General features: G+C 39.5%; 1 protein-coding gene across 2 annotated transcripts in view; it reads right to left on the bottom strand.

Moving 5' to 3' along the window:
• Positions 1-27874, bottom strand: part of pcdh11 (protocadherin 11) — a 128594-nt gene that overhangs the window by 57883 nt on the left and 42837 nt on the right. The window contains exon 4 of one of the 2 annotated variants that reach the window (XM_031303331.2): positions 15710-15769. The exons of the other annotated variant lie outside the window; for it this stretch is intronic. Coding sequence (XP_031159191.1) covers positions 15710-15769 — 60 coding nt within the window. The remainder of the gene's footprint in view (positions 1-15709; positions 15770-27874) is intronic. 2 annotated transcript variants of the gene reach the window in all.

Raw genomic sequence — 27874 nt, 5'->3', positions numbered from 1 at the left:
GTGATAAAAGTGTTGCAAACAAAACACCTCCTCATCAAAAGGGGCTAATAAAGTCTTCAATATACTTAAGTGTAGCCTTAGATAAATAGAATCCCCATTTCCCTCTGCATTGGTGTCCAGTTGTCCAAAGTGTATTGATGTACTTATTGACATTCAATAAAGGGAAACCCTCTCAGCAAACCACACAGAGTGGTGTAAATCCTGTACACGTCTTGAGTGTGCACAAGGAGCAACTTTCCTTTAACACAATTACTAGACAGCAATAATGTCACAGTGTGTTCGAACCAATTTTGATTTACAAGTGGACAACATGTTGCCTTTTCATCAGCTTATTATTATTAAGTGGTCTGTATATGTTAGATTCCCCTGGACAATCCCCCCTCTGGCTTCACTCTTAGCGAGGTATTGATCCTCCCAGTGTACCAGCCCCTCCGGATTTCATTAGGCTAGCTGCTGTTAATTACTCCACACTCTAACCTTTTGCTGTTTCATTTGGACCGACAAATTGGGTGAATTAAAAAAGAGGAGGAAGGAAGAGGAAAAGAGAGAAAGGAAGGAAAAAAGCTCCTCAGCAGCAGTGGTGGTGGACCCCCCTCCCTCTCTGTGGCACTTGTGTCAGAATCCCAAGCGGCATAATAATTAAAAAAGTTCATCAATTTTCTCTTTGCTCATCAAATTATGCAGAAGGAGGCTACTCCGGTAATTGTTGCAGAGGATTCATTTATGAAAACCATACCAGCTAAATCTAGTATGGTTGTCTGGGGACTTGGAGTGCCTTTTTAGATGCCTTTTTTTACTTCTTTATGTTTTTGTAAAAGTTTTATTCAGCTTTAAGCAGGCTGATCATTAAAACACATTTTATTAATTTATTCATATTTATTTATAAGGATCATGTGACGGACGGCCATCACTAACTTTTAAATTCCGTTTTACACCCCTTTACTGACACACCAATTTGTCTTCATAGGAAAGGTATTATAAGAGTATTATATGACACATAGCTGCAAATTTATAATTAGACTTCAATACTTTATGTCATGAGATTACATGTGCGGTGCATGGCATCTAAAGCATACTTAAATCGCAGGGGAATGTAATTGATTAACCATTTGAGACTGGGAACCAGATGATGAGGATGATGCTCTTAATCCATTTTAAATCAATGTAGCCACTTCCTACACAGTGTGGGATTATTGAGAGAAATTACTAGCAGCTGTAATTGCTGATTTACAACACATCAGATAATTTCTGGCTTGGTGCATCAACCTGTTTATGCGTACAAGTGAGTCACAAACATTTCACCTGGACTGCTTTAAGTAATTACCTCCTTCAGAATGGGACACTGTTTCAACATAGATACATTTCTAACCAAGCGAGAGACATTTATAGGATCTTCTGGATCCTTAATATGAAATATGCCCTTTCCTCAAGGTTGAGTACATTCTAGTTGAAAAGATTCTACATGATGCAGAAGGAGCCATTCAGAGTACTCCCTTTGGCTGAGATAATAACTTCATCATAATTAGCTTGTGGTGCTCAGGAGTGTTGAATTGTCGGTTGCAGTGGGATCTGGGCTGATTTATTGCTTGATTTAATTACGTATCAAAATTCAATTAGACATGCTTTCAACCAAATTCAAAGTGAGTTTTGTCAAGCTGTCCCTTGAAATCAGACGTGTCTTGAAGTACATCCTTCATAATGCAGTGACATCTAACTTAATAATTATCACTTACCAAAAATCACTCATGCTAAAAGATGAAGATAGAAAAAAAAATTGCTAGGCCAGTTTTAGAGAAGAAGTGCTTTTTTTACTCTTTCATTACTTGTTTCACATATCAACTGATATCAACAAACTTCAAATAGTGTGAAACAGACCTTGATTCAGTAGTGATGTGTAGGGTTGCAGGTGTACTTTACCAAGTGAAGATTCATGACAAAATGCTCTTTGAGGTCGACTCCAGCTAAGCTTTCTTTACCCTCACTGCCTGCTCACCCCCTTTTGCTCCAGACTACACTAGGGAAAAAGGGGAGCTGTTTTGAAAAAGTGTCACACCAGCCTCTAAGAGCTACATTGGTCTTTACTACTATGCAAATTCAGGATATCATGGTGGCTGTGCTAAGAAGCTAAGGAAGGGAAGGAATATTTCAGCCAGAGTGTCCTTTACCAGTGTTGTAAATACATTCATTGACAATTTTATGAGATACACCTTGGTATTTCTGTGCATGGTGTTCTTCGACCCTCAGAACAGCAACATCTTTTTTTTTTGTTGAGGCATTGATTCCACAAGGTGCCAGAAATGTTCCATAGGGATATGATCTATACCGACTTGACAGCGTAGTTGTTGCAGTTTTTCAGTGGCGCAAATTCTGTGAACATCCTACTTCACCTCATCCCCAAAGTGTTTTATTAGGCTGTGATCTGGGGACTGTGCAGGCCATTGGAGTAAAAGTAAAGTAATTTCCTGGAACCATCTTCAGACAATGACACATTATCTTGCGAGAAAATCCCCTCGAATAAAACAGTACACTGTCAATATGAAGGGTTGCACCCTGGTCAGCAACAATGTTGGCTGTATTTATAGAAGCAACTATATCATAAGTACACCAACTACTGGCAGACATAAGGCATTTTCTGCTTTCGTTTAAGCCTCTATTTGGTCCCCATAATATGAAGTAATCATTGCATTGCACAGATGAACACCTTGCCCTTCCATACCACCACGACCTTTTACTTTTTGTGTTTACCTTGCATACAGTATATGTGCAACCCTATTGCATTTACTGTTACAATACACAACAACTAAACAGGTACTGGATTTTTTGCACCATCCCAATGTAGTTATGGGGTATTGCTAGCCACTCCATTAGCCATGTTTGGCAGAAATTTGTGTTATATTGTTATGTCAATATAGTTTAAAAAAATGCTGAAGCAATAGTCAATTTGCTCCTGTTGTCATTGGCATTCAAACTCCCTTGATGTTGATGTGGGTAACATATGTGACGACCCTTCCCAATCTGCCTGCCTGTCATGTTCTGCTCCTTTGTCTGCAGGTACTGGGAGTGGGCGGGTAGGTGGAGCTGGGAGGGTCGTCTGTACCTGGCCATCTGGGCGTGGCTTACAGAAGGCATAAAGTACTGCCCTCCTGGGAGTCTCACTCTCTCTCAGCTGGTCCTACTGCATCCATCCACCATTTTGTTCTTTGTTTGGTTTGTTGCACATTACAACACACATCACACCATTCATTCACTCATCCACACATGGCAAACACGACTGATGTCTTCTACATTTACACACCCCACTATTGTATTTATGTTGAGTTAATTTGTGTTATTAGTCTATTTAGTTAAATAAACTACTTTTTGACTAATTTATCTGTGTGTGACCTCCCTTTTGTTGCCGGCCTTGAGCCAGACGGTAACACATACAACATGCATCAAAACAGTCATGTTTCCTGTTCAAAATCAAACACCTGGTAGATAGACACCCATTGTCATGGGTGGATGTATGTGAGAGAATATGCCAGCGACCTATTTTGCAGTGTGGACGCCTGTTGATGTTCCACAAAACCATAATTATTTCTCAGATTCACTCCTTCAATTAGATTACTTGACTCTTGTTTGGTGATAGCATGTCAGCTGTAGCTGTCACAATACATTACAAATACATGAGCTCTATCCATATTACCTTCTGGTCATGGGTCCAAACTGCCAAACAGGAAGTGGGAGCTTCCAGTGTGTTTAGAGCATAGACATTATATAAAATGGACCAACAGATCCCGTTGCTATGCCAATCCTATCCTATGCTTGGTAGCTGTGCCAAGAGAAATCTCAATCATTCCCAATGTTGCAGAGACAGAGAGCGTAGGTATATGTAAGGAGATAACATGGGCACAGGCTAATTATTGCTAACTAGTTAAACTAATTAAACTTAAACAGCTAATGTAAGTCGAAACTGCCTGCGAGCTTTTCCTGTACTATACGGTAATTCCTCTACTATGCGAAAGTAAGTCGCGTGGTTATGACACAATCATTAGCCTATTTTTACAAAAACGTCTACTATAGCCATAACTTCAGATACAAGGATGAAGCCTTTTATACATTGTTGTGTTTCTTTAGAAATAAACAATGGACAAATAAATTTAAATCATTAAACGCTTCAGATGTAAAGTTATTCGCTGTCAAAGTGATGTCAAAATGAATGGCAGTCAATGGAATGCTAACGGCGGGTGAGTGCTTGTTAGCATCAAAATGGCGCCATAGGATTTACGCATTGTGAGGAGAGGCTTACCCCCTTGGTTTAGAGGGAACACAGACCGTACCATTTTGAGAAGAGTACAGAGGGGGGTTTTCATGGTTTCAGGAAATGGACTTCAGTCATAGATATATATAAGTAGATACCGCATTGGGCGCTGCTGTTCATGGAGCATTATGTTGATGCTGCCGCTATATTGGTACGCACATTCCGCACCTCCTAAGGCATGCATGTCTATCGAGGCAGGAGGTCTAGCCACAATTAAAGTCATATTTCCTTGCTAAATTTCCAACCAATATTCAAGTGGTTTGCTTTGCTAAAAAGGCCACACATGATACTTGATTAAATTAAAAATGTTGGTTTTCATACCAATATACCTTATCTTGTGTAGATAGTAACATTACACAGCTTTTAGCCTTAATATAATTTAAACAGGTGAGTTATAAAAGATTTTAACCCCCGTACAGTTGTTGCAGTTTTTGGTACCAGGCTGTAAACATGTTTATTTCTGCTGTACATACTGATTTTTTTTTAACGTGGGGGTCTATGGGGATTGACTCGCCTCAAGTGGCAACTCGAGCAACTGCAGTTCAGCCCCGGAGCTGCTGCTTTAAAACACACATGACAAACATCATTTTCATCATCTTACTGATATATTACCTAATTTTAATTAATTAATTACTTAAATAAAAAATACTTTAACTGACACAAGCTACCATTAGCTTAATTTAATATCAGGACAGTCACATAACTTTATGTTAGCTTTAAAAAAGGATTAAGGTTACCTCTTGTGATATTAAATTCAACACGTGTGTAACAGTAAAATCTTGTAAAACACATTTTCATCTCTGAAATGTAATTCCATGTTGTTTAGTTTTGGCTTTTCCTTTGCATGAATATCCAAAAGCAGCACAAAAGTCACATACAAGTCGCACAAAAGTCTGTCTTTTTCTATGAGTCTTTATGGTCAGAGGTCCGCCCAAAGATGGTGGCAGGATAGAGGCTTCTCACAAGCCGTATCTATAGTTTTCAGTACCCTATGTTTTTCTCAACCTCATCAACACCAGCCTGAACTGCTTGTTTGGGTTATGTAAACATTATATTAAACATACCCTGGATGAAGATTACTCCGGCCTCCATGTGTAAAACATTCCCCACCACATTGACCTCAACAACACCCTCTGATGTTGATACCAGACAGGAGAGATCCATACATTTTGGCCATCTTCATTTTGCAACAGAAACAAAGATTTGTAAGACAAGTTAAGGTTTCTTCTATGTGCACCTGAAGCTTCTACAATATGTTATGTCTATTTCAAAGTCCAATTGTCTCCCTCCATGCAGTCTTTAACTTAAATGAATATAGACACTGTAGACTGTAGATGATAGTGACACATAGGTTGAGCCTACAGGTTTACCTGGACAAAAAGTAAACCTCTTAACCTCATCTGCTGTCTGCCTGCATAGTGAGTCACAAAGGCTTGACTCACTGTCTGGAGGAGTGAGCCGCATTAATGGGGAGGTGCGTGTGATAAAATGGGCACTAAGTGTACTGTCAAAGAGGAAACATGGTGGAAAAGAGAATGGAAAGCCCGTTCATGTGTCAAAACTTCAGTTTTATCAAGATTTGCTAGTAACGTGAATTGTTCATCCGTTTGATCTCTCTCCCATTGACAGATCTGACAGTCTTCTTCATTGAGACTGGCAGAGGCATTGTCCATAGATTGTGATGCGCAATTACATACTGTATCACAGGCTAGTGTTTGAAGCAAAGAGACAGAATCATTGTCATTAACTGACAAACATGAGGCACAATGATGATACTGATTAATGATTATTCAGAACATTTATGTAATGATCTCTTGGAAACTGGGAGTTGCTTATGACTTTAATGTAAAAATACAATTGTTAGCTGTAATAACATTTTGCTAACTTCATCTCTTTTTCAAATCTCCACTATCCCCACAAGAAAAATGATTTCACAAAGAAGCTTGTTAAACATTAACAATTCAAACGGAAAGCAGGAATGAAATGTGAAGTGTTGACGGGTCTCACTTCAAAAAGACTGCATTTGCTGCTATGTAATTTGATCACTACAAAGAGATCAATTTTTATTGTATAAAGAACCAATTTATTATAGAGAAAACCCAGTCAGACTTATAATTATTCTTGCAATTTTAGCATCATCAACACGTTCCTCTACTTCCCACCTCATCAATACATTTTGAGAGTGATGCACGATGCTGTTAAGTGAAAGCATGTGTGATTGTCAGGAGGTTTTTAATATTGTAAATTTGGTATTATTTGCTCTTTACTTTGGACAAAACAAGTATAGATTGTACACAACACTGAGAAGGAACACAGACAACCCTTCTTGCAAAGACAGTGGCAAATACTTAGTAAAACATTAATAAAGCACAGAGACAAGGCTCACAGACACATCCCCATTTGCTCCATGCATATCTTCCTCAAATATGTTGATGTCAGTTTTTTTCTGGCAGTGCAGTCAGTTAAAATGTGCCATTGATGTAATTCAAAAGCCACTACAGAGCTGTCTCTCTTCCCCAGCCTGCCTTACCCAATTGGGGTCCATCACCAAAACAAACTTCTCCTCACTGCCAGGGTAATATTTCCTTCTCTTCCTCCGCTGAGCACCAGTCGTATTAATATCTTTGTAGAAGGCAAATCTGTGCTCCAGGAAGCCAGTCGCATGTGTTTTTTTCCCTAAACCTCTTGCTGTTTCTCTGGCCACAGCCAAGTGCATTAACATATGTTCCCACAGTGCACAGTGCTACTCTGCATTGGTAAATGCCTTATTACAGCAAGACCTGCTCTGTTCTTGCTCTTCCACTGAATATCCATAAGTAGTAAAACACAGCCATATCTGCCCACTCAGAACAGTAGGGATGTGTCTCACATGACAGGGGGGCTCCTTAACATTTAGTCAGAGGCCCTCTTTGAACAATTGATATTCCTCCCACTCACAGTAATGGCAGGTGGTAATAATGACAAATAAAGGCAATATTGCTACTGCATGGTACACACTAAGCGTAATAAGGTCATCTGCTGGTTATGTTTTTTTTTGCCTCTCATGCCTTTGCCTTTTTAGCATGCAGAGTCAAATTCTCTCAGCATGACTTACATCTCCAAAGACTACGCCAATGTGAAATATGCAAAGGCAGTGTGAGAAAAATATCCTGAGCAATGCAGCATGATCTTGCCTAGAGAGCTTACACCCTTGTAATCATTTCCAAACTGCAATTTCCTCTTATTATTCCATTTGTTTTTCCTTTCTGTCTGAAGTGATACAAGGCATTTTCAGTGATCATGGAATCTGTGTCACAGTATTAAAGCATAAGAACTGTGTCCTTTACAATAGGTGCAAAATTGGGAGATGACACTCACTATTGTCTAAACAGTCTTTCGGCAATGATGCACAAACTGCAGTGCACTGAATAAAGCAAACAAAAAAATAATGAGGCACATTGAGGCACCTCTCATAGTGTAGAGGGATATTTTGACACAACATGTGTTTGCATTAATTTAACTGACGTGTGGGCATGTAGTAGCTATATTTAAAACCTAAATAACCTCTTCACTTCGTAAAACATCGAGGTGAAGACATCCAGGGAAACTCTTGACATATTAACATGAATTATAAATGCAGCTTGATTAGCATCTACATGAAAGTGTTGCTTGTATGACGATGATAAATTGTGAAATTGGAGAACCGACGACACACTTGGGCTATCTGTGAATGCAGCTTGCTGATGATTATGTTGATTGCTGCAAAAATATGGCTTTGGGTAGAATGTGTTTGCAGATATCAAACGGCCACTGGGGTCGTTTCAGTTTGTATGCTTTTGGTCACTGGATCCTTGGGAGTTTTTTTAAAGATTTATTTTTAATTTCTAATTTGGGTGATCTTTGTTCTTTCTGCCACAGACACAGTTGTACTGTGTTGATATGAAGACAGACTCTAAAAGAATGAGTTTCAAACACTACAGAGAACTTGTCTTATTCTTGCACAAAGAACTGAGTGCTGGCATCTATGTCATCCCACAGCACTGCACTGATTTATAATGGTAGGGAGGGAAAAATAAGAGGCCAGGATACATCACTGAAACATGAAGGTATTGAATAATACTTTGCTCATGAATAAAATCATTAAAATAAGCTATTTTATAACTTAGACCTCAACCGTCAATCTCAAACGTATGATTAATGCTTCATCTATAAATTAAATGTTTAGGAATTCAAAGGTTTTTATTTATATATTTATTTATGTTTTTGGTTATTTATTTTATTCCTGTTTTGACAGGCCAGATCACCTGAGGACACAAGTTTGGTTTGCTTTAACTTCTGACATCTCTTTTTTAGACAATCTAGTTCAAGCTGCACCACTGTGCAACCTAATGAAGCCTCAAAGGCTTTGTTTAAGTCATTAAACATGGAAATCTAACTACACAGTCTTCTTCTAATGGCAAACAATTACATGACAACGACCTGGCCAAGAAAATCAATGCCTGTGAAAACTAATGTAGTTGCATTGTTTATGTTTCAGCCAGGGGGATTTCATGTCTGTCCAAGTATTAGAAATGCTTGACTGGTCACCCACAAACAAGTATGGAAAACATTATATATATAAAATATATATATGAATAAAAACAATCTCTGTAACCCTGGCATACTGATATAATCTCATCCAACCTAACCAAGTAGTTTTGTTGAATAAACCTAACCAAACTGGCTTTACAGTTTTTCTAGTGCACTTCAGTTCATACATGAGAAGCAATCGTATTACTGTTCACAATGCTGCAACACTCAGATCTGCTTCTGACTGTCTTCAGTTCAAATATAGGTTCCGTCTGTTGGTGGTTCAAACTGTTCTGTCCAGTTCAATACAAAACTAAAGCTTCACAAGGACTGTTTGTGAGGTCAATAGCTCAGCATCCACCATCTTGCAACAGCTGCAACAGTTACATTGCGATTTATTTTGTTCTGTAGCTTTTGCTGCGTTTCAAAAAGCTTGAAAGTAATCATGGCTGATGCCATCATTCTCTTGATGGAAATCACTTTCCACCTTCATTCAGTGGATCAAGACAGTGTAAAGCTGCAGAAAACCTTATCTCTTTTTTCCAAAACTAGTTTTGTATTATGCACTCATAAGTTACTCAACATTTTTTTTAAATCACCATAGTTTAGCTAACTTTAATTTCATCAAGACAAGAAGGCCACATAAATATGCAAACAACCCCAAGACACAAAACATGCACCTGGTGAGCCAGAGCAGCAACAGCTAAGCAAAAGATTATGTAGAACAGGCCCTGCCACACTGACCTAAAAAACATAACTGTAGGTGTATTCACTGAAACGTGGGTAGCTGACACAGCATCAGTCCATGAGAAAAATGAGACCAACTGTATGTTACATGCATCAACAAAACAACAACCCATAATGAATTGCATTACCTGTACAGGGCGTATATTCCATGAAAGTATTTGTGTATTTAGTTACGTCAGTCAGTTCTACTGTAGTGCATGCATGTTACATATCATTCTCTTCACTCAGGTGAAATTGCTTGGAGTTTTTGTGGTTAAAGCGTGGAGTTGGTATGGTAAATACTCTAATCACAAGAACAGAGTTTACATCTAATATTCCTCCCACTATTCACCACTACATCAACAGGGGCGAATTGCCTTTCTCCCAAGCCTGTTTAATGAATGAACCAATCACACATTAATGGCACAATCAGCGGAGGAGTGCTCCTTGTTTGGAGACTTTCCCCATTCGAGACGCAGTTTGTGACTATAGAATTGCCTGTTGACATTGTGAAAAAGAATTGAGCAGTAGGGAAGAGGAGTTATCAATGACATTTAAAGGATATAGGGAACCCAAAATCTTTGACTTGAAGCAGAATAGATGTTACATGTGTTGGAATAAATACCATTAACTATTCTTTACTTGTATCACAAGACATTAGTATTTCACAGGAACAGCATTAATAAAACAAGTAGAGAGCCTGATTTTTATACTGAAATATCTTCTCAATATAGGCACATCTGGGTTTTTTTTGTTTCTGTTTTGCATGTTTTTCTTCTCATGGTACAAGTTAACATTATGATTTACATTTTCATTTACATTTTTCTTAATGTATTATTATATATCCCCCTTTGCCCAATTATTATAATGAATGTATGATAATTCTGATCACTCCAGTGGTATTTTATCAATTATAGATTATATAATTTATTTCACACACCATAACTATATGGTTGTTTACCTATTCATCAGATTTCACTGTCAGTACTTGGTGCTCTTGATCTTAAGTTTCCACTTTTTCTTTTATTTCACTGTACACCCTTTTATATAATCACTGCACTGTACGTCTTGAGTTCAGATGTATCATGTTTTCTGTCCAATGTTGACAAGAGAAAACATCACCTGCAGCATGTGCACTCACATGATGAAAATCTGAATTTCTGTCCTCCGCTTCAGTGGATTGACTCATGTACTAAGGTATATTTTGTCGCAGCAGGTCAAATGTGATAATGCTGCACTTCAGAAATGAACCTTGGTGCACTTCCTGCAGCTTCTGTGCAGTCGATATGAACACCTCAAGCAGATCTGTAAAAGTCACATTTCTCCTGCCTTAAAAATAGTCCAAATCATTATGGTAGCCTGGGACTCAGTATTATCCAGTCAGGCTAAGATGCTCATACATTAGCAATGTAGGGGACCAGGCAGCTGGACAACAGTCCTGGAGCACTAAAGGACTTCCCATTAATAGGTTGCGGAGCATCGGGAGAGCCCACCCTGAGCAGAGATTTCCATGTGGATGTGGCCTTTGGTACAGGGGTACCTGCCCCCAGCCATCTGCACTGATTTGACAAATGATTCTATATCAAAGGGCTCTGCACTGATTTGGGTGGTAATTGATTGGAAGTGAGGCCCTCAAATCCCTGATTGGTTTAGATGGATGTAGGGGGGAGATATGCTGTGGCAAGGGAGAGGAAAAGACAGCCAGCAAAAGAGAGGGAGAGAGAGAGAACGAGGAAACGAGAGAGAGTGAGAGAGAGAGAGAGAGAGAGAGAGAGAGAGAGAACGAGAAAACGAGAGAGAGAAAGAGAGAAAGAGAGAAAGAGAGAGAGTACAGTGCAGGAGATCTGGTAAATATACAGAACTCTGCCTCATTTGCACTTTGAGAGAATTCAGAATGACATTTTATGCAACACGCAATTTCTACACGCAATATGCATGCTGTAGTTTTTGTTACAGAACCACCCATGTCATCCCGGAGTTTCTGTTTCTTTTTCTAATGCAACTGTCGGTATATCCAATTTGTTAGGGTGTCCATGAAAATTGGATTCCACCATTCAAAAAGAGGAATTTGGTTAGAAATGGAATATTATTGATTTGTTCCACATGGAGGTGTGGTCTGATGCAGATATATGAGCATGGAAAGCCGGCGGGGAGGCAGGGATTATTTATTCCTTTATCAATTTCCCCTGAATTTTTTATGCTATTAACCCTTGTTGTGGAAATCGTGTGACAAGAGAGATAATATCAAACATGGAGGCTAGCGATTGTTAGTGATTCCCCTGAGGATTACCTCAACCTCATAAACCATTATAAGAAGTGCACTGCATGAGAGCACACACAGACATGAATGAATGACATGCTTAATACTTATTATATATGCCATGTTATCTGCTTTATGTTAGGCATACATCTGAAGATTTGAATATGTCACTGAAAAGAACTTTTGAAGCCATTAAACATATTCTTTAATGACATCAAATACAATTTAGGATCATTTTGTCAAATGATCACTATAAATGTGAATCCAATCGTATTTATTTATAAAGTACTTCATGTGTGGCCGTTAAAACGTTCAAATAGTAAAGCTTGCACAATGTTAGCCATGTTGTGAGTAGCCCTTCAAGTTATCCAACCAGTCATGTATACAGTATGGCATGTTGGATGTTCTGCAGATAAGCCAAGAGACTGCAGAGCCCTGAAAATGCAACTGTGATCCGATGTACACATAGGCCTACCGCCTATATTACACGGCAGGCTGGCTGCACTGCATACCTTTTGCCATTTGACACAGACATGTGGTGCTTGCCAGTGACAGATGGTGCACAGTACTGGTCCCAGAGGTCACAAATGACCTTTTGGATTGTCTTTTTCAGTCACAAAGAATTATTTGTTTGACGATGGCCACCAATGCAACCCCGGGCACCCTGATGGAGCTGCTTGTCTTCTGAGATCACATTTACCTCATATGAATTGTGTGTGTGTGTGTGTGTGTGTGTATGTGAGACGAGTTGAGTGAGTGAATGTGTGTGTCTGCAAACTTGAATGTGCCAGGACGTGCATGTGGACGTACGCGTTTAGGATGATGCCTCACTAACCACCCAAAGTCAGCTTGATGCCTTTAACTAAGCTTAATTGCTGCATGACTAGTCTCTTGTTTGGGTGCCAGAGGGATTTTCTTTTATTATACAGAATGAATCATCATTAAGATGTGCTTATTCAGTGGCCTTTCCTTGGCTTAAAAACGCTGTTGCACACAGGATACCTTTATTTTTCCGCCTTTATTTGACAGGACAGCTAGGTGAGAAAGGGGAGAGAGAGGGGGGGAAGACATGCAGGAAATCGTCACAGGTTGGATTTGAACCCTGGACCTCTGCGTCGAGGAATAAACCTCCAAGTATATGTGCGCCTGCTCTACCCACTGAGCCAACCCGGCCACACAGCACACAGGATTTCTTAAGCATTGTATCCGTGGCAATCTGCTTATTTACATTTGCATCCTAGTCGGATCTCACAGGATGAAGTGTGCTTCAAGAAGCAGTGTGTCTGTCTCGCATGTCCATCACTCAATTTCTACATTGTTAGGTGACATTTCACAGGAGAGATTCTCCTTTTGTGCGGGAAGTAAAACTGTGAAATGGCATCCTGGAGTTGCACGGCTTTAGTTTACCTTAGCAATTTCAGAGCTGGCAGGAACAGGGTGCAGTGCAGGCCCCATACTGTCAGAGGTGCTTGATCCCCACCCCCACCCCTCGCCCTCTCCATCTGTCACCTAACCAGAATGCACTGTTCACATAGACACACAACATTTATTTATGCATGCATGCACACACACACATTCTTATGCACATACAGACACAAACACAATAATATCAGCCAGTACACTGCCCTCCAATATCAAATAACTCATAACTACATGTTTACTATAGAACATTATGTCAAACACAGAAATAAACTTGTGCTTAATAGTGATATTTCAGAAGTTTCTGTTTACCATCTGTGCTACAAATGTGATTCTACGAGGACATGTATTCATGTGCACATCCCTCTTCAAGATTCCTTCCTATCCTGTTGTGCCATAATGGGAACATTTTATTTATGCTGTAGATTCAGAAGAAAGCCTTATGAAAAACTGACACAATTTTCTGCTGCCTGAAGCCTCGTGTCAGAAATATGATCTTACCCTCACCTCTTACCCTGACTGCGGTACTGTAATGATGCTCTGAGGTGAGCCCACTCATCAATTATTCACAGAATGCAAGATTTTCACTCTTTATCTTCTCGCCAGCTAGATGAGACCATTTAAGAAAAATCAAGGAGGAAAAAAAGGAAAGGCGAGAGAGAGAGAAAAAAAAAACCCGCAGCAAGCTGCTTGGCAGATGAATAAGAGAGTTTGCAGTGGACGGACAATGCTCTCTATGTGAGTTATAATTGTAGTTTAACAATGTGTGGACGTCTGGGATTTTCAGTATGCAATATATGGCCTTTAGACTAGGATCGCTATGGAAACCAAAGGGCCTGAACGACCTGCAGTGCCCACCCACTCGGACAGCCGTTAATCATCTTCGCTCAGATTCTGGCACTGCAGAATTTGGCCAATGTGTCAAGAAGCAATTATATATACTTAGTGCTCGGGCACCCCATCTCCTCCCTCCCCTGTCTTTCCTCACTCTCACAGTATTAATATAATCACAGAGTAGTCAGTTTAAAAGCCCTCTGTTCATTTCAGTATCTATCTGGGGGATGCACACAATGCAGATGAAGAGAAGTGTAAAAAGACAGAGGATATTCTATTCTGAGAGCCATTACAATCAGAATATTCTTTTCATATAAATCATATCCAGCCATTTACTCGTTGAACCAGCCTCCTGAGCTGACTGACATACTAAATTAGCCCAGCTGGCCCATTGCATTCACTGCACATATTGGGTTGGTGCGGATCATAGAGACTAATGTGAGCTGAGTAGAGGGAGATTATGTTCCGCTGCTAACAGCTAAAACGTGAATAACACGATCCACAAACCCACGGTGCTCCCCCGTTACATCAGCCCTGATCAGCTGTGTGAAAATGGAAAGAGCGCAAGGGAGAATGAGATGGAAATGTGGCAGACAGAAATAACAGGACATAGACAGACACTCTCTAGAGCTATAGAAAGAGAGGTGTCCCCGTATTAAAACTTCTGTAACATACCATCCTATACCAAACTATGTAATTTCTCATTGAGAGCAACGTAAATATAAAAAGTACAGGTCCTAAGTGAAGGACATGCTGTGTTGGTTTGCATTGACAGACTTCCAAACAAAAGTTGATTGCCTTCCCTATGATTTCCCAATGACAGACACGGGGGAAGGCGTATCATGTTTTATTATTATTCACCGAACTACCACCGTCTGCAGCTTTCAATGCCACCAAAGTCCTTTTAGACAGCCAGCTGTGCATTAGCGATGTAGAAGAGTGTTAAGCTTTGAACAGTTGATGACAGGCTGTCAGACAGCATCCCTCCATTGCCCTCCTTCTACCTACCTCTATCAAGGTCCACTCTTGAAACAAGCCACTCTCCTCCATACCAGCCATTCATCCAGAAAAGGACACAGGCATTTTTGGCACATTCGGTGCTAAGTGAACTGAAATTGTGTGAATTTCACTACATAGCACATTATCACATTTGCAAGCGGCATGCACCAGGAGCAGGAACTGAAGGGGAAAGTTACTTCAGTGTGTGGGGACAACTTGAGACCATCAGAGCGAAGTGAAGACTTTGACTGTGCATGTACTGGACTAATTAGCATTGAATAAATCTGCCCTTCTCACCCCATGTTGAATAAATGTTGAATCACACAGAGAAAGAAATAGCAGAAACAGAAAAAAGATGCTTTTTTTTTTTTTTAAACATTGTTTTTTTACTGATCAAACAAATTCATTTGCAATTATTTTGATTCAGACTATTGTGAGGCATATGGTGAATAGAATATTAATTTTGAAAACACAAGAAGGGGCTTGACATTATATAAAGCTAATTTACAAGAAGTAAATAGGCACACAAACAAAAACTAATAAGAATATTAAATGCTTAACATGTCTGCAATTATTTCAAATAATGTTGTTTGTCCCCTGCCTGAAAGCAAGCTGGAGCTTACCTTATGAGGACAAATGGGGGGCGGTGAGTTAAATGAGATCTCCGGTGTCTGGCTCAGGTTCTACAAGAAAAACACATTATCAGGGACATGTTTTTAGTGGAGGGCATCTCCTAGCAAATTTTCAGAGACAGAAGTTGCAGCTTAATTTCTAGTCCTTTCCATTAGCATGTTTGCCAATATATTTTAGAGGGGTTTGGCGACTCTCAATCAACAAGCATGCAGGTCTTTGCCGCCCGCTAATCCACGACCACAGCTTTTGTTGACAGTCGTATTTTAATCTTTATCTTAACAATATCATCTTATTGCCGTGTGAGTGGGTATAGGCAAGGCAAGGCAAGGCAAGACAGCTTTATTTGTATAGCACATTTCAGCACAGGGCAATTCAAAGTGCTTTACATGAAAACAGATTAAAAAATTTAAAACAGATAAAATACGAGAATAAAAGTTACAGTGCAGTATAGTGAGTATAGTGATGTATTTTGTTTTGTTTTCCAATTCCCCCTTCCTTCTATCCCTCCACAAGGATTATAAATCCTTCTTTGTCAGAAGATTTCACTGAACATATGTTCAGACTTTTGCATACATGCCTGAATGCGTTTTTTGAGGTTAAATGATTATCACATTGTTAATACACCAATACATCACTCAGATACAAGAAAACACCATTAAAAAGCAGACACAAGGTAAGTCAACAAGCCAACAACAGATGGTCCCGCTGCTTGTGATTATGCAAAGATCCAAAGTATTTGCATACTCACAATGCCATCATAAAAAAAAGAAACAAGAAGCCATCTTGAGGCTGACCTCAGTAAGAAATAAAAAAAGAAATGGGTGAGGCAAACCCAGCAGGGAAGTGGATGGGCTCTGCAAAGTTCTTTGGGGATCTATCAAGGGCCTGCCTCCTGGGAAGGCCCTGTTGATTTCCAAGCAGGTGCTTTCAGTTATGCCCTCATATCCAATTATGTGCCTGTGGTATGTCTGATGCTCCCTGACACTATTAATGGCTGCCTTATGGTATCACCAGGACAGATGAGACACTCAACTCTCCAGACTCTTAACATCTATATTTCATTGCAACATAGAAGGAGAACACCTAACTGGCCAAGGCAACTGAGAGAGAAAAAAAAAAACAGCTAGGCTTTCACTGCAGCATAAACACTGCATCATGAAATATAAATGAACAAATGGGCCTTGCTGGGATGATCGAATTAGTAGACAAAATTTTCCCTACAGATTGAAAAGTCTATATAACTATGATATCTTAATTGATGTGACAAATAAATATGAGTTATTTTCTTTGGCGATAAGAGCAATAAATGGAATGACCTTGATTCCAGGCAATGACTCCAAAATTGTGATTTACATATTCTATATTGCTGATTAGATATTGTAGATGACAAACTGAGGACAGTCCAATTAATAATGACATGAACCACAGCTTTTACAATTTGCAGATGAGTCTGCCCTATACCACTACTGATGGTTAATCAACTGTAACAATACGGAAGATAGAAAGCTTAGATAAAACTCACACCAAACATTTCCAATTCAACTCCCAGTCACTCTAGAATAGTTTGAAGTGTTACTAAAAAAGTAAAAGGTCAAAATCTTCTGTGTAATCACTGTACAAAATAAGAACCACAATATGCTAAATGAGCTAAGCAGAACATTTTGAGATTTATTTAAAGTCTGTTTAAAATTGCAAGCAAACAACAGTATTTATATTCCATCTTCATCAACCACTTTAATTTAAAAGCACAAATGATGTGGATGAAGCGACATTTACAAATACAAAAATAATGTGCTTAAAACTTTGCTTGGATTCAGTGCTTTATTTCTTAAAAAATAAAGGAGCCTGTTAAAGCTTGATACCAACCATAGATAATCTAAATCCCTTTCCCTTTCTTGGACACACACAAACACAAAGCAAGATATCCCCAGGCTATAATCACTGTTGTTTTTTTCCCATTATAATCTCCTTTTATTTTTTGAGCAGAGCAAAACATCACTTTTCATTTACACCATGTTCCTTTGTCACACAGCTCCAGTGTAAGGCACACATGTAAAAGGTAAGTATTAATCATTAATTTTTCATCAGTGCGGAAAGCATGCAGCTATGTGAGAAATAACTCATATTCCTTGTATTGTTTTACAGGAAACACAAATGTGATGATGATCAGAAGATATATCAGGAGATAATTCATAAATGCAAATGGAATGGAAGGGGAAAAAAACTACTGTAATTTTTCAACTCACCTTTGCTCTGGAACATTTTGCATCTGATAGGGAAACATTATTGACAAGCCATGCAACAGAGGGCCTTGGATTACACCATATATTGATGTTCTTGTCTTTTCAGAGCGCTTGGGGTGGTTATTGTAATTTGATGAGGCCCAGAGAGCACACTGCTATGATATACAACAACATTTATTTTCTGAGGAAACGGAAAGATAACTGAAACATGATGTTTCTTTGTCTGATTTCTTGGAGACATGCTAATTTAGCAAGGATCTTTTCTGAGGTTTGTTTTCCTTCAGCACAATTCCTACCCTAACTCGAGAACCATTATAACCTACAAATTGCCCATGTCTTAACTATGTACTGCATAATACATATTTAGGTGAACCTTCAGTGCAATACAAAATAATGAAGAAGCAACTCAAGCTTGCTTAAAATGAATATTAGTCAAACCTTGTGTAACTTCCTCTCTGTTTCTATTTGCCAGATGTAGTAGTAGTCTGGTCACATTCAACAAGCCAACTTCCCTTACAAGCCCCATAAAAAAAACAAGAACACTATTCAGTGCTGAGTGGACAGGGACTTGTGGCACATTTGTGTTTCCAGCCCCATCAGCTCAGCCTCCATTCTCCACACACACAAGCAGGCTTTATACTGTCGTCTTCCCCGGCTCCCTCAAAAGTGCCATGCTACATTTAGTAAACTGCATTTCCAGTGGCTAGTTACTGCGTTTGTAGCTCCGTCTGCCACCCGAACATTGTTTCCCCCCTCTCCCCAATAAAATATAGTTATTTCACTAGGATTAAAGGAGCAATGTAGTTCAAGGATTATCAAATGCCTTTGATCATGTGACTGCCATGTTTTTGATCTGCAGCACACAGCGCCAAATATATTCTCTTTTTCTTGCCTTCAGTCTCAGTCCCTCTCCATGGATTTCCCTTTGCTTGATGGTTCTCTGCAGTGTGAGAAGACCTCTTGACAGGCAGTGAAAGAAGAGGGTGTAACAAGCGTAAAAGACAAGTGCTATACAAGATATAGCTGCATTGTGTTGAAGTTTGATTATCACGTTTATGACATGTAAGAAGAATAAGATGCATATTTATTTGAGCATACAAATGCTTTCATAGAGTCCTGTATAGCTTTTATCAGTATATTAAACCACTCATACAGTTTAAGGCAATGACATGTGTTTCGAGTATTGAGCAATAGATTATGTGTAAGTGCCTTTGAAACCAGAAGTAAGGTTTCAGATGCCTCAATCCCCCCACCGCACCCCAAACTGCACCCCGCTGCTGTTCATTAGCAATTTCTGAGCCTTGGGCTATTTTGCACTGTTTCAACCCCTGCATTATTATTATTATTTAGTGGCTGACTTGGACATGCAATCAAAGGGACACGCAATACGTGCAACACTTGTATTGCAAAGCAATGCCTTTACCATGATGCCCAAACTAAAACCCTGTAATTGTGAGCCAGGGATTCAGTGGCTCGAATTTAGTCAACATACCTCAAAAAATGGACATATCAAAACAATTATTTTGATGTGCCTTCAAGCAACACATCGTTTCAACATGAACGGCACTCGAACCTTGAATCATTGTGAGGCGTGGTTTCAGGCAAAAAAAGCCCATCAAAAAATGATTGAATATCATTTTAATGGGTAAAAACCCTACAAGGCTTTCATACTGTCTACCTGCCATGTTATTAGATAGACCATGTCAGTCAAGCTAAGCAACACAGAAACAACATACAGACAGGCTGACAAGACACAAGTATGCTGCCTTCCATCTTCAGCTTGGCATGTTTATCTAGTCTTCCATGTGAGCTTAGTGCAGTTCTGTGCATATGCATACAGAATGATGAAGGTTCAGAAACTAGTGCCTGAAGGAAGCTGCACATATAGCACAAACTCTTTGAAATTGTGCCAGGGTGGGCCTCATTTGCAAAGCAATTTGATAACAAAAGTAAAATACTCACAACTTCAAACCAAAGTCTAGAGATGCCAACTGGTACAGCTCTGCAGTTTACTCAGAGAGGGTTACATATGGTGTCTTGTGTGTGTGTGTGTGCTTTTGACATGGCTTATTTGCAGACCTAGCATTGCACCATTGCAATGTCATGATTGCTTTGGCAAGGGAAGAGGGTCTAATTTACATGGGTGGGAGTTTTACAGGCACACAGGAGCTTGCCTTTGACCAAGGTGCCAAGAAGCCTGCAGAAAAACACTGTAATTACAACCTGCAAAGCTGCTTTGTTGAGAACAAACTTACTCTAAATACAGCAGGACCAAATACTAGTAAATCACTCAGTTTAATGATTTCATGTATGCATATATTTCATGCAAAATGTCCAGTACGTTTTATTCTCCCCAGATAAACTGGAATTCAGTGCAACTCCAACATTAATTAATTGGTCACTATCCACTCCATCACCAGTCCTCATTCATTGGATTTTTTCCTCCATCCCTGTGATTTTGAACAGTCTCTGGTACCATGGATTGTTTTGACAAGTGCAATATTGCTGTGGATTAACTAGAAGGGGATTTTATACCATGTGGGTTTATGATAATCTAAAATATGTCAAGGAAGCTTAATATTGTTTTTACTGCCTCTACAACTGCTACGACTTTGCATTAGGACAGTGAGTGTTCAGAACCCTGATACCTACAGAAAAGGCACATAGCTGATAGTCTGTGTACCACAATGCATGCAGGGCATATTTGGTGATCAATTCTGTGCCACAACCATGGAAACTATTCTTTCTGAAGTCAAAGCTCTACGTCAATACTAAACAAACAAAAAAAACATTTAACATAGCATTTCTTTCCTTGTTGAAATAGTGAATTAAGTAATACATTCTGAATAAATACTTCATCAGTGAGAATTGTATTAGCATGGTATTATACCGTACAAGCAATATGAATTTTTCTAATAATTTCTGTAATTGTCCTGCGTGAGTTATGTAAATGTCCTGGTGAATAATGGGAGAGGGCTCCTTGGATTATGTTGGATATAATTACATGTGTTCAGAAATTTGTAAATATTCCAACACTGTCGGTGTCTTCAACATGAGCAAACAGGCAAACACTACAAACTCATCGTCCCTCAGTATAGTTTGGAGAGGAGGAGCAGTTTGATACAAATTAAGGCCACAAGACTAGAGAGTGTGTTGAAAATCTCTCTAATCCAGTAATATTTTGGGTGACTTTCTAAGATAAATACTTTGGCATTGTCTTGATGAGAGAGCTTTGCCATATTTAAGTGTCTTTGGGATCCGGATCAATCCACAAGGCGGGAGTCAGACTTGTACACTTGACCATATAATGTGGCATGCTTGTCACAACCCAAAATGCATTTCTCTCTTCAAAGTATATTTCTTGGCCTGCTCTCGTCACTCACTCCCTCTAACCAATTTGTCATTCTAAGCCGAGCCTCTCTGCTGCCAGCGCCTAGATGATAGCAGTGGGCCTCTCTGATCCAGGCAGTGGCTAGGGAGCAGGCCAAGTGTTACGCGGGCCACCCTGGGACACCAAGCAGGCGCTTCTGCCGGCTGATGCACTCCTCCACGGCCGAGAGGAACTGGCTTTGCAGATGCTTTCAATTCGACACAGAGTAAGACTCATCTACTTTGTGAGGACATTTGCTTTGTGTTTAGTGCACTGCATGCTGTGCTTGTTTGTGTATTTTGTGCACAAGTGTGCATGAGCATACATGTGTGTGTGCGTCAGAAAGATTAAGAGAGGTCTGCGTGTGTGTACACATTTGTGCATGACTGAATATAGCTGTGTGTGCATGCATGAGAGTGTGTGAAGCTGAGGCTGAGCTTTTTTTCTCTTTTTTGGTTCGCAATTATAGTATTCACTGTTCGAATTACAGGGGGTATTGGGGGGGTCTGACCCCCCTAGATGATACGTGAACCCTCCCAAAAGGGATGAAAATAATAGTTTGGGGGGTACTGAAAAAAAATGTAATAAAAATAATGTTAGCCTATCGAAAATCGTATGTATTTAAATGCAGTATTACCATCACATACCAACAATTCAGGAAATAATCTAATGAAATACGATTTTCAAACCCTCACTCCCCATTGGGCTGTACCATTTCTCTGGTACGTTCAGACTGTGTTGCCAATTTAGCAACTTTTCAAACCCCCTTAGCGAATTTTTTTTCTTCACAAAAGCGACTAGCGACAAATCTGCCGACTTTCTGTTGAAAAGATGCCAGTATTGTCCGGCGAGCACGCGAGGTATTTCTCTCTTCTGGCCACCAAAACAGTCACCTCTCTCCAGAGGCACTTCTAGGATCAGACCATTAGGGGTGCTCAGCCCCTAATGAGAACGTGACACGGTGCCTTGCAAAAGTGTTAACCCCCCCCCTGCTAAATCAGTAATTTCATTAGCCGATAATCTCTGAGCTAGCTACTGCACAATTACTACACGACACTATTAACACTATGATGGAACTAAACCTATCACTTTATAAGTCACAGTAATAACGACCAATTTTACACAATGTTCTAACATTCTGCAATTTTAGTTTGTTATGTTTTAATTTGGGTTCTAATCTGTGCCGTGAAGTGACGAACTTCTTCTCTGGGGACTACCAACGTTAAACTTCACAACCGTCTCCTGCTCTCCCTCTGACAGATTAGATAGCCTAGATGCCCCGTTTACACGTACATGGTTATTTTGAAAAACTGAGACATTTCCCTTCGTTTGTGCCCTTCGTTTACACGCAAACGCAGAATTCGCCTCTGAAAACGAGTCTTTCTAAAACCTCCGGCCAGAGTGGAGATTTTGGAAAACTTTGTTTGCCCGTTTGCATGTAAACTGAAACAAACAGAGGTTTAGGCAGCCAAGAGAGAGAAAGAGGAAGTAATTCGTTGCTGTTGTTGCTATTTTCGGGATTCTGATTGGCTAACGTGGGCTTGAGCTTCTTGTTACACTGCCACCTACAGGTTTGGCATGCTCTTGACAGCATTGACGGCATATATACACGGGTATGTGTAAACAAACACTTTTCTGAAAACTGACAGCTGTGCACAATGTTATTTTTTAAAACAGAGAGGTTGAAATGTCCATTTATGAAAATAGCCGGCCACGTGTAAACGTAGCAATAGACTCAGCCAAAGGCGGGAGTCTGGCACAACCACTTCTGATTGGCCAACACTACTTTCTGTTGACCCTTTCCTTGACTGGGTTACAGGTGTATAGCATCGGCTACAGACACACTATAAACACGATAATAAACCTATTTCAAGCCCTTTGAACCTGTAATTGTTTGTCCTCTGTCACGAACAGACACGTTCGCAAACTCTAACTTGAAGCACTAAGATTGATTTAAAAAAAAAAAAAAAATAATAATTATTTTTTTATTTTTTTTTATTATTATAATATTAAGGGGGGCTGAGATGAAATTTAGTGGGGCTTGAGCCCCCCTAAAAAGGGTCTAAAATCGGCAATGCCTCTCTCTTCTGTTCTGTGACTGAGGAGCAGCCCCTCCTCTCTGTGCTTTCTGCTCATGTGCACTGCGCAGGCAGGTAGAAGGGGATGGGGGACAGGGTGCGAGGGCCGGTGTAGGTAGGAGAGACAGCGGGATGCGACCATGGATGTTTTAAGAGAAAGAGAAAGACGCCGCTGAGCTGGCCTGGCCCAGGGCAAGCCAGCCTTCTTTGAGAATTCTTTATCGATCTTTCGCCCTCCCTTAGTAGATTTTTTTTCTTTTTTACTTCAAATATAGGCTACCTAAGTAATAATTATAATTTAATATACATTCCCGTAGTGAGTTTGTGATTATTTGGCTAAAGATTTATATTTCTTACTATCTACCTTGCTGACACAACCACTAAGCTTTATGCAAATGATTGCGCAATTACGTCATAAATATGCAAATGAGCGTATGACGTCATCTATAAAATTATAAAAAACTGTACCCCCCCGAAGCTCACGGTATAATTTGAACATTGATAGTATTCACTAAGTTCTGATGACCTACTACTTCTCTACTGATGTATTTTCCTGAGCAGAGCAACACGCAACACAACACTTGTCGTCACTTCATTACTCCTGTTTTAAACAACCATTAATGCTCCATTCAAATGCTTGGATGTTGCTTTGCTGTTAAGCTTATCAGCAACAGTCAAATTCACTACTGCAGTTCTTTCTCTAGTCGGGTGAGCAGAGCATTAAGTGTATTCAAAATTACATTAGCTGAGCATTGTTATTGACTGCTTCTCACGGTCAGGCAAAACTTTATTTTCATATATGAAAATAAATAGCATCTTATCAAGTTAAATTACCCAGTGCATGTGCTATGCATTAGTAAATCCATTCTACTGCCTTTTGATATCTTAGTAGCTTTTGATTTGGGTGATACAAAATATTTGAGGAACAAAAGGATGCAACACTAGTTGCAAGCACATTTGGCAAACGTATGCTAATCATCGTCTGTTTGTGAAATTACAGAGAAGCCGCTGTGTTGTGATGAGCAGTCTACTCTGCTCTCATCACAAGTGCTCAAAATCGACCTTTTAGCCCCCTATGGTTTTTTCTGTTAGAGCCATTTACAACTGTATTTAGGATTAAACTATGTACTGTATGTCTAATGCATTTTTACACAAGTAGACATATTTATCTTTAGCGCATAGACTGTCACCCACTATTCGGCACCCAACAAACATTCTCTGAAAACAGACCCCTTCCTTCGTCTGCATGAGAATTGAAACTTAAAGTAGCTTGTTGAATGCTTGGCCTGCGCTTTCTCGTAAGACACTGATACCCATCTCACAAAGCAACACAAGCCTTTTATCTGTCTGAGCGTGATTCAGTATTTGATTGAGAATGAATCTGGAAGGCTCCAATCAGTTTCCCTTGTATGAGCACAGTTAAAATGTGTGTGACTGCTCCTTGAGCACTGATGGCAGAGACATGGGCGATTAAGGCCAGAGCCCCAATCAAACCAGCTGTGTGCCATTCCCTCCATGGCACTGGTTGTGCCAGGCATGTGTTCCACACTACTAGCGGGCAGAAACGCCTCGACCAAACTCCCAGTCTGGGGAGTTATGGCCACACATGAACAGGACATGTAGGCAGATTGGGGTTTAAACTATACAAACATTTTTCAGAGACAGAGCTGCTATGCAAACAGAAATAATCTCATTGGTTGCGTTAAACCTCAGTGGAGAGTTTTATGGCCAAGCAGCAGTAGGCTGCTGAAACCCAGTGCAAAAGGCAGGGTTAAGACAGTGGGTAGCTAATATTATGGATTCCTGAGTAAAATAATGCATTTTACCAAAACTCAGACAATTAATCTGGGTTAGATTGATACCCTTTCTAAAAATGACCATTTCTTTTCTATTTCTGACCATTCCAGTTAGCTAGCCTTTGCTCTGAAAAATAATATGATTATATAAACCTTAATAAACAGCACATTTAAACACAAATCAAATTAACCAATAGCAAAGACAATTTTTAATTAAGTAAAAACATCTAAACATTACCAACAAGAATACATGGTTTTTAAATTCCATTTTACCATCTCGTATTTAATAATCATTAGCACTGGATCCATCTTTGTGGTGATGGGTACTTGCGCCGATAAGAGAATGTCTGCTTTTGTGATTACACTATTTTTATATGACCCTCACTTTTTGAAATGTAATTTTCAAAGAAATATAACATTCTATTTACTCCATAGCTAGACATTGACAGCTAACAAAGAATATAGTTCATACCAGTCTCTTAGGTATTATATTTTCTATAAGCCCAACCAAGACTCAACCTCACATTCCCAGTACCGACTTCCCATTTTGTTAGTGGTGATAAACATTTAGCTACCTCACACAGAGTATATCACTAGCTTCTTTCTTTCTTTTAAAAAAAATCACAATACAATGAAACAGTACACACACATACACAAACACATACAACAAATGTGTTTATAATTTACGACAATAATCCTTCAACAAATAGAATATTGTTCTGCAGCTCAACCATGATAAAAAAAAAATACTAAACCTAACTTTTTTTTTTACTTTTTGGACACCGCCGCACAAAAACGTCTCCAGTCATTTAAGTGTCGGAAGGTGGGAAAGAGGAAGCGGTAGGTGTATGAAGCGGTTAGCGCCAATGTAGTCTGGCCCAGCAGATGTACATTGTTGGGATAAAGCCTAACATCCAGCCCTTGTGATTGGTTTAAAGAAATACGAACAAGCCAGAGTATTTTTTCCCTTATCCCAGAATAGATAGGTAGTGTAGCCAGACCATACTCCATCGTTGACACAGTGAGGTGGAGATAGATTTGGCAATGCAAGACTACCGCAGATTTTGCTCTGACGCTCGTAGTTCATGTGCTGAAACTTCTGGCGGTAACCGCCTAGCTTTGGCAGGAGCCGCTTCTAAAAACACTTTGATTTATTGGGGACCTCTCTTGCAGGTACGCGGTTGTCAGGGCAGTTCCCACACAGTGCTGTGAAAGCAGCTTTAAATTCAATATAGCAAAAGTTTTTGGATTAAAATTGGGTGTTTTTTACCATCAGCATTACAGTACATTATGTCTTAGTATAACACAACTGGGCTATGGAAATCTTGTAAGAGAAGTAAACTCAAACTGCAGTCATTTAGAACAAAATACTGTCTTAAAGCCTGTCAATCCCTACATGTTTCTACCATAAACACTGGGGTGTTATGATTATGAATGGAATTGCAAAACTTTTTTTTTCTTTCTGTTTCAGGTGGACATACTGTACATGAATTATGCAAATCTATGGTGTTACAAATCTAAAAGAAATTGGTTTTGAATAGATGTTCTCGTTCTGCAGTCAAGACCTCAGCAGACCTCCAAAAATTGTGGTCTGGCTTCCGCCCCGCCTCCTCAACACAAACCACTTCCTCTGAATGACATGCCGAACGATCAGTCAGCTATCAAACGAAGGCACTTGCAAGGCCTTCTAAACACCTATTAGAGCTTTCGATGGCAGAGGCAGAGGTTATGACCATGGAATGGGGCGGATATTTGTGTCTCTCACTCCGCATTACCAGCATCTTTGGAAAAAGCTTTTATAGATTTGGACAGAGGCGAAGGAAGGCTTTATCAGCACCAACACAGAGAAACACATTAAGGGATCAGAACCCCAAAGGTCAATTGTGGCTCTGTGCAGTGCTTTGTTATGGTGTCCTCTCTGTTTGCACTGAAGCCAAGTGACATGTGAAATATGTAAGTAATGATACATTTTTTGTGTACATTTTAGAAGTTTAAAGTTCTCGTTCTAAAACACAGAAACTGAATATTGATCTTTCTACTTAATATACAGTGTGTTAACATTTATACATATTCCTCTTTTTTATTACATTACATTATATGTCATTTAGCTGACGCTTTTATCCAAAGCGACTTACAATTGCTATATATGTCAGAGGTTGCATGCCTCTGGAGCAACTAGGGTTGAGTGTCTTGCTCAGGGACACATTGGTTGATGTATTGCAGTGGGAATTGAACCCGGGTCTCCCGCACCAAAGGCATGTGTTATATCCACTGCACCATCACCACCCACCCACCTTTTCTGTGAGATAGAAGGATATTGCTCTGTATTTGCCCCCCTTTATCATAACAATAGGATAATAGGTGCTGATGTATACTGTAAAATGAAAAAAAGGTGACATTGGAAACAAAATGTCAGAAAGCTTTTTGGTAACCAGCTTGCAACTTCCTGATTTCATTCATCTGCCATCTGTGAACTTATATGTGACACAAGAATATAAAAACTGAGCCCAAACGCAGTTTTGTAATTTCAATATCTTCTTTAGAGTTCTTCTTCTTTAGTTACTGAAACTGTAGCTGAACTCTGCTGCCAAACGTCATTCTTTTTCAAACCTCAATTCTATGACATGCTGTCATTAAAACAACACATTGCTCTTGTTCAGAGCATATA

The sequence above is a fragment of the Sander lucioperca genome, chromosome 1 (genome assembly GCF_008315115.2).
Source record: "Sander lucioperca isolate FBNREF2018 chromosome 1, SLUC_FBN_1.2, whole genome shotgun sequence".
Taxonomy (NCBI): Eukaryota; Metazoa; Chordata; class Actinopteri; order Perciformes; family Percidae; genus Sander; species Sander lucioperca.
Note: the sequence above shows the minus strand (reverse complement) of the source record. Positions and strands in the feature narration are given on the sequence as shown.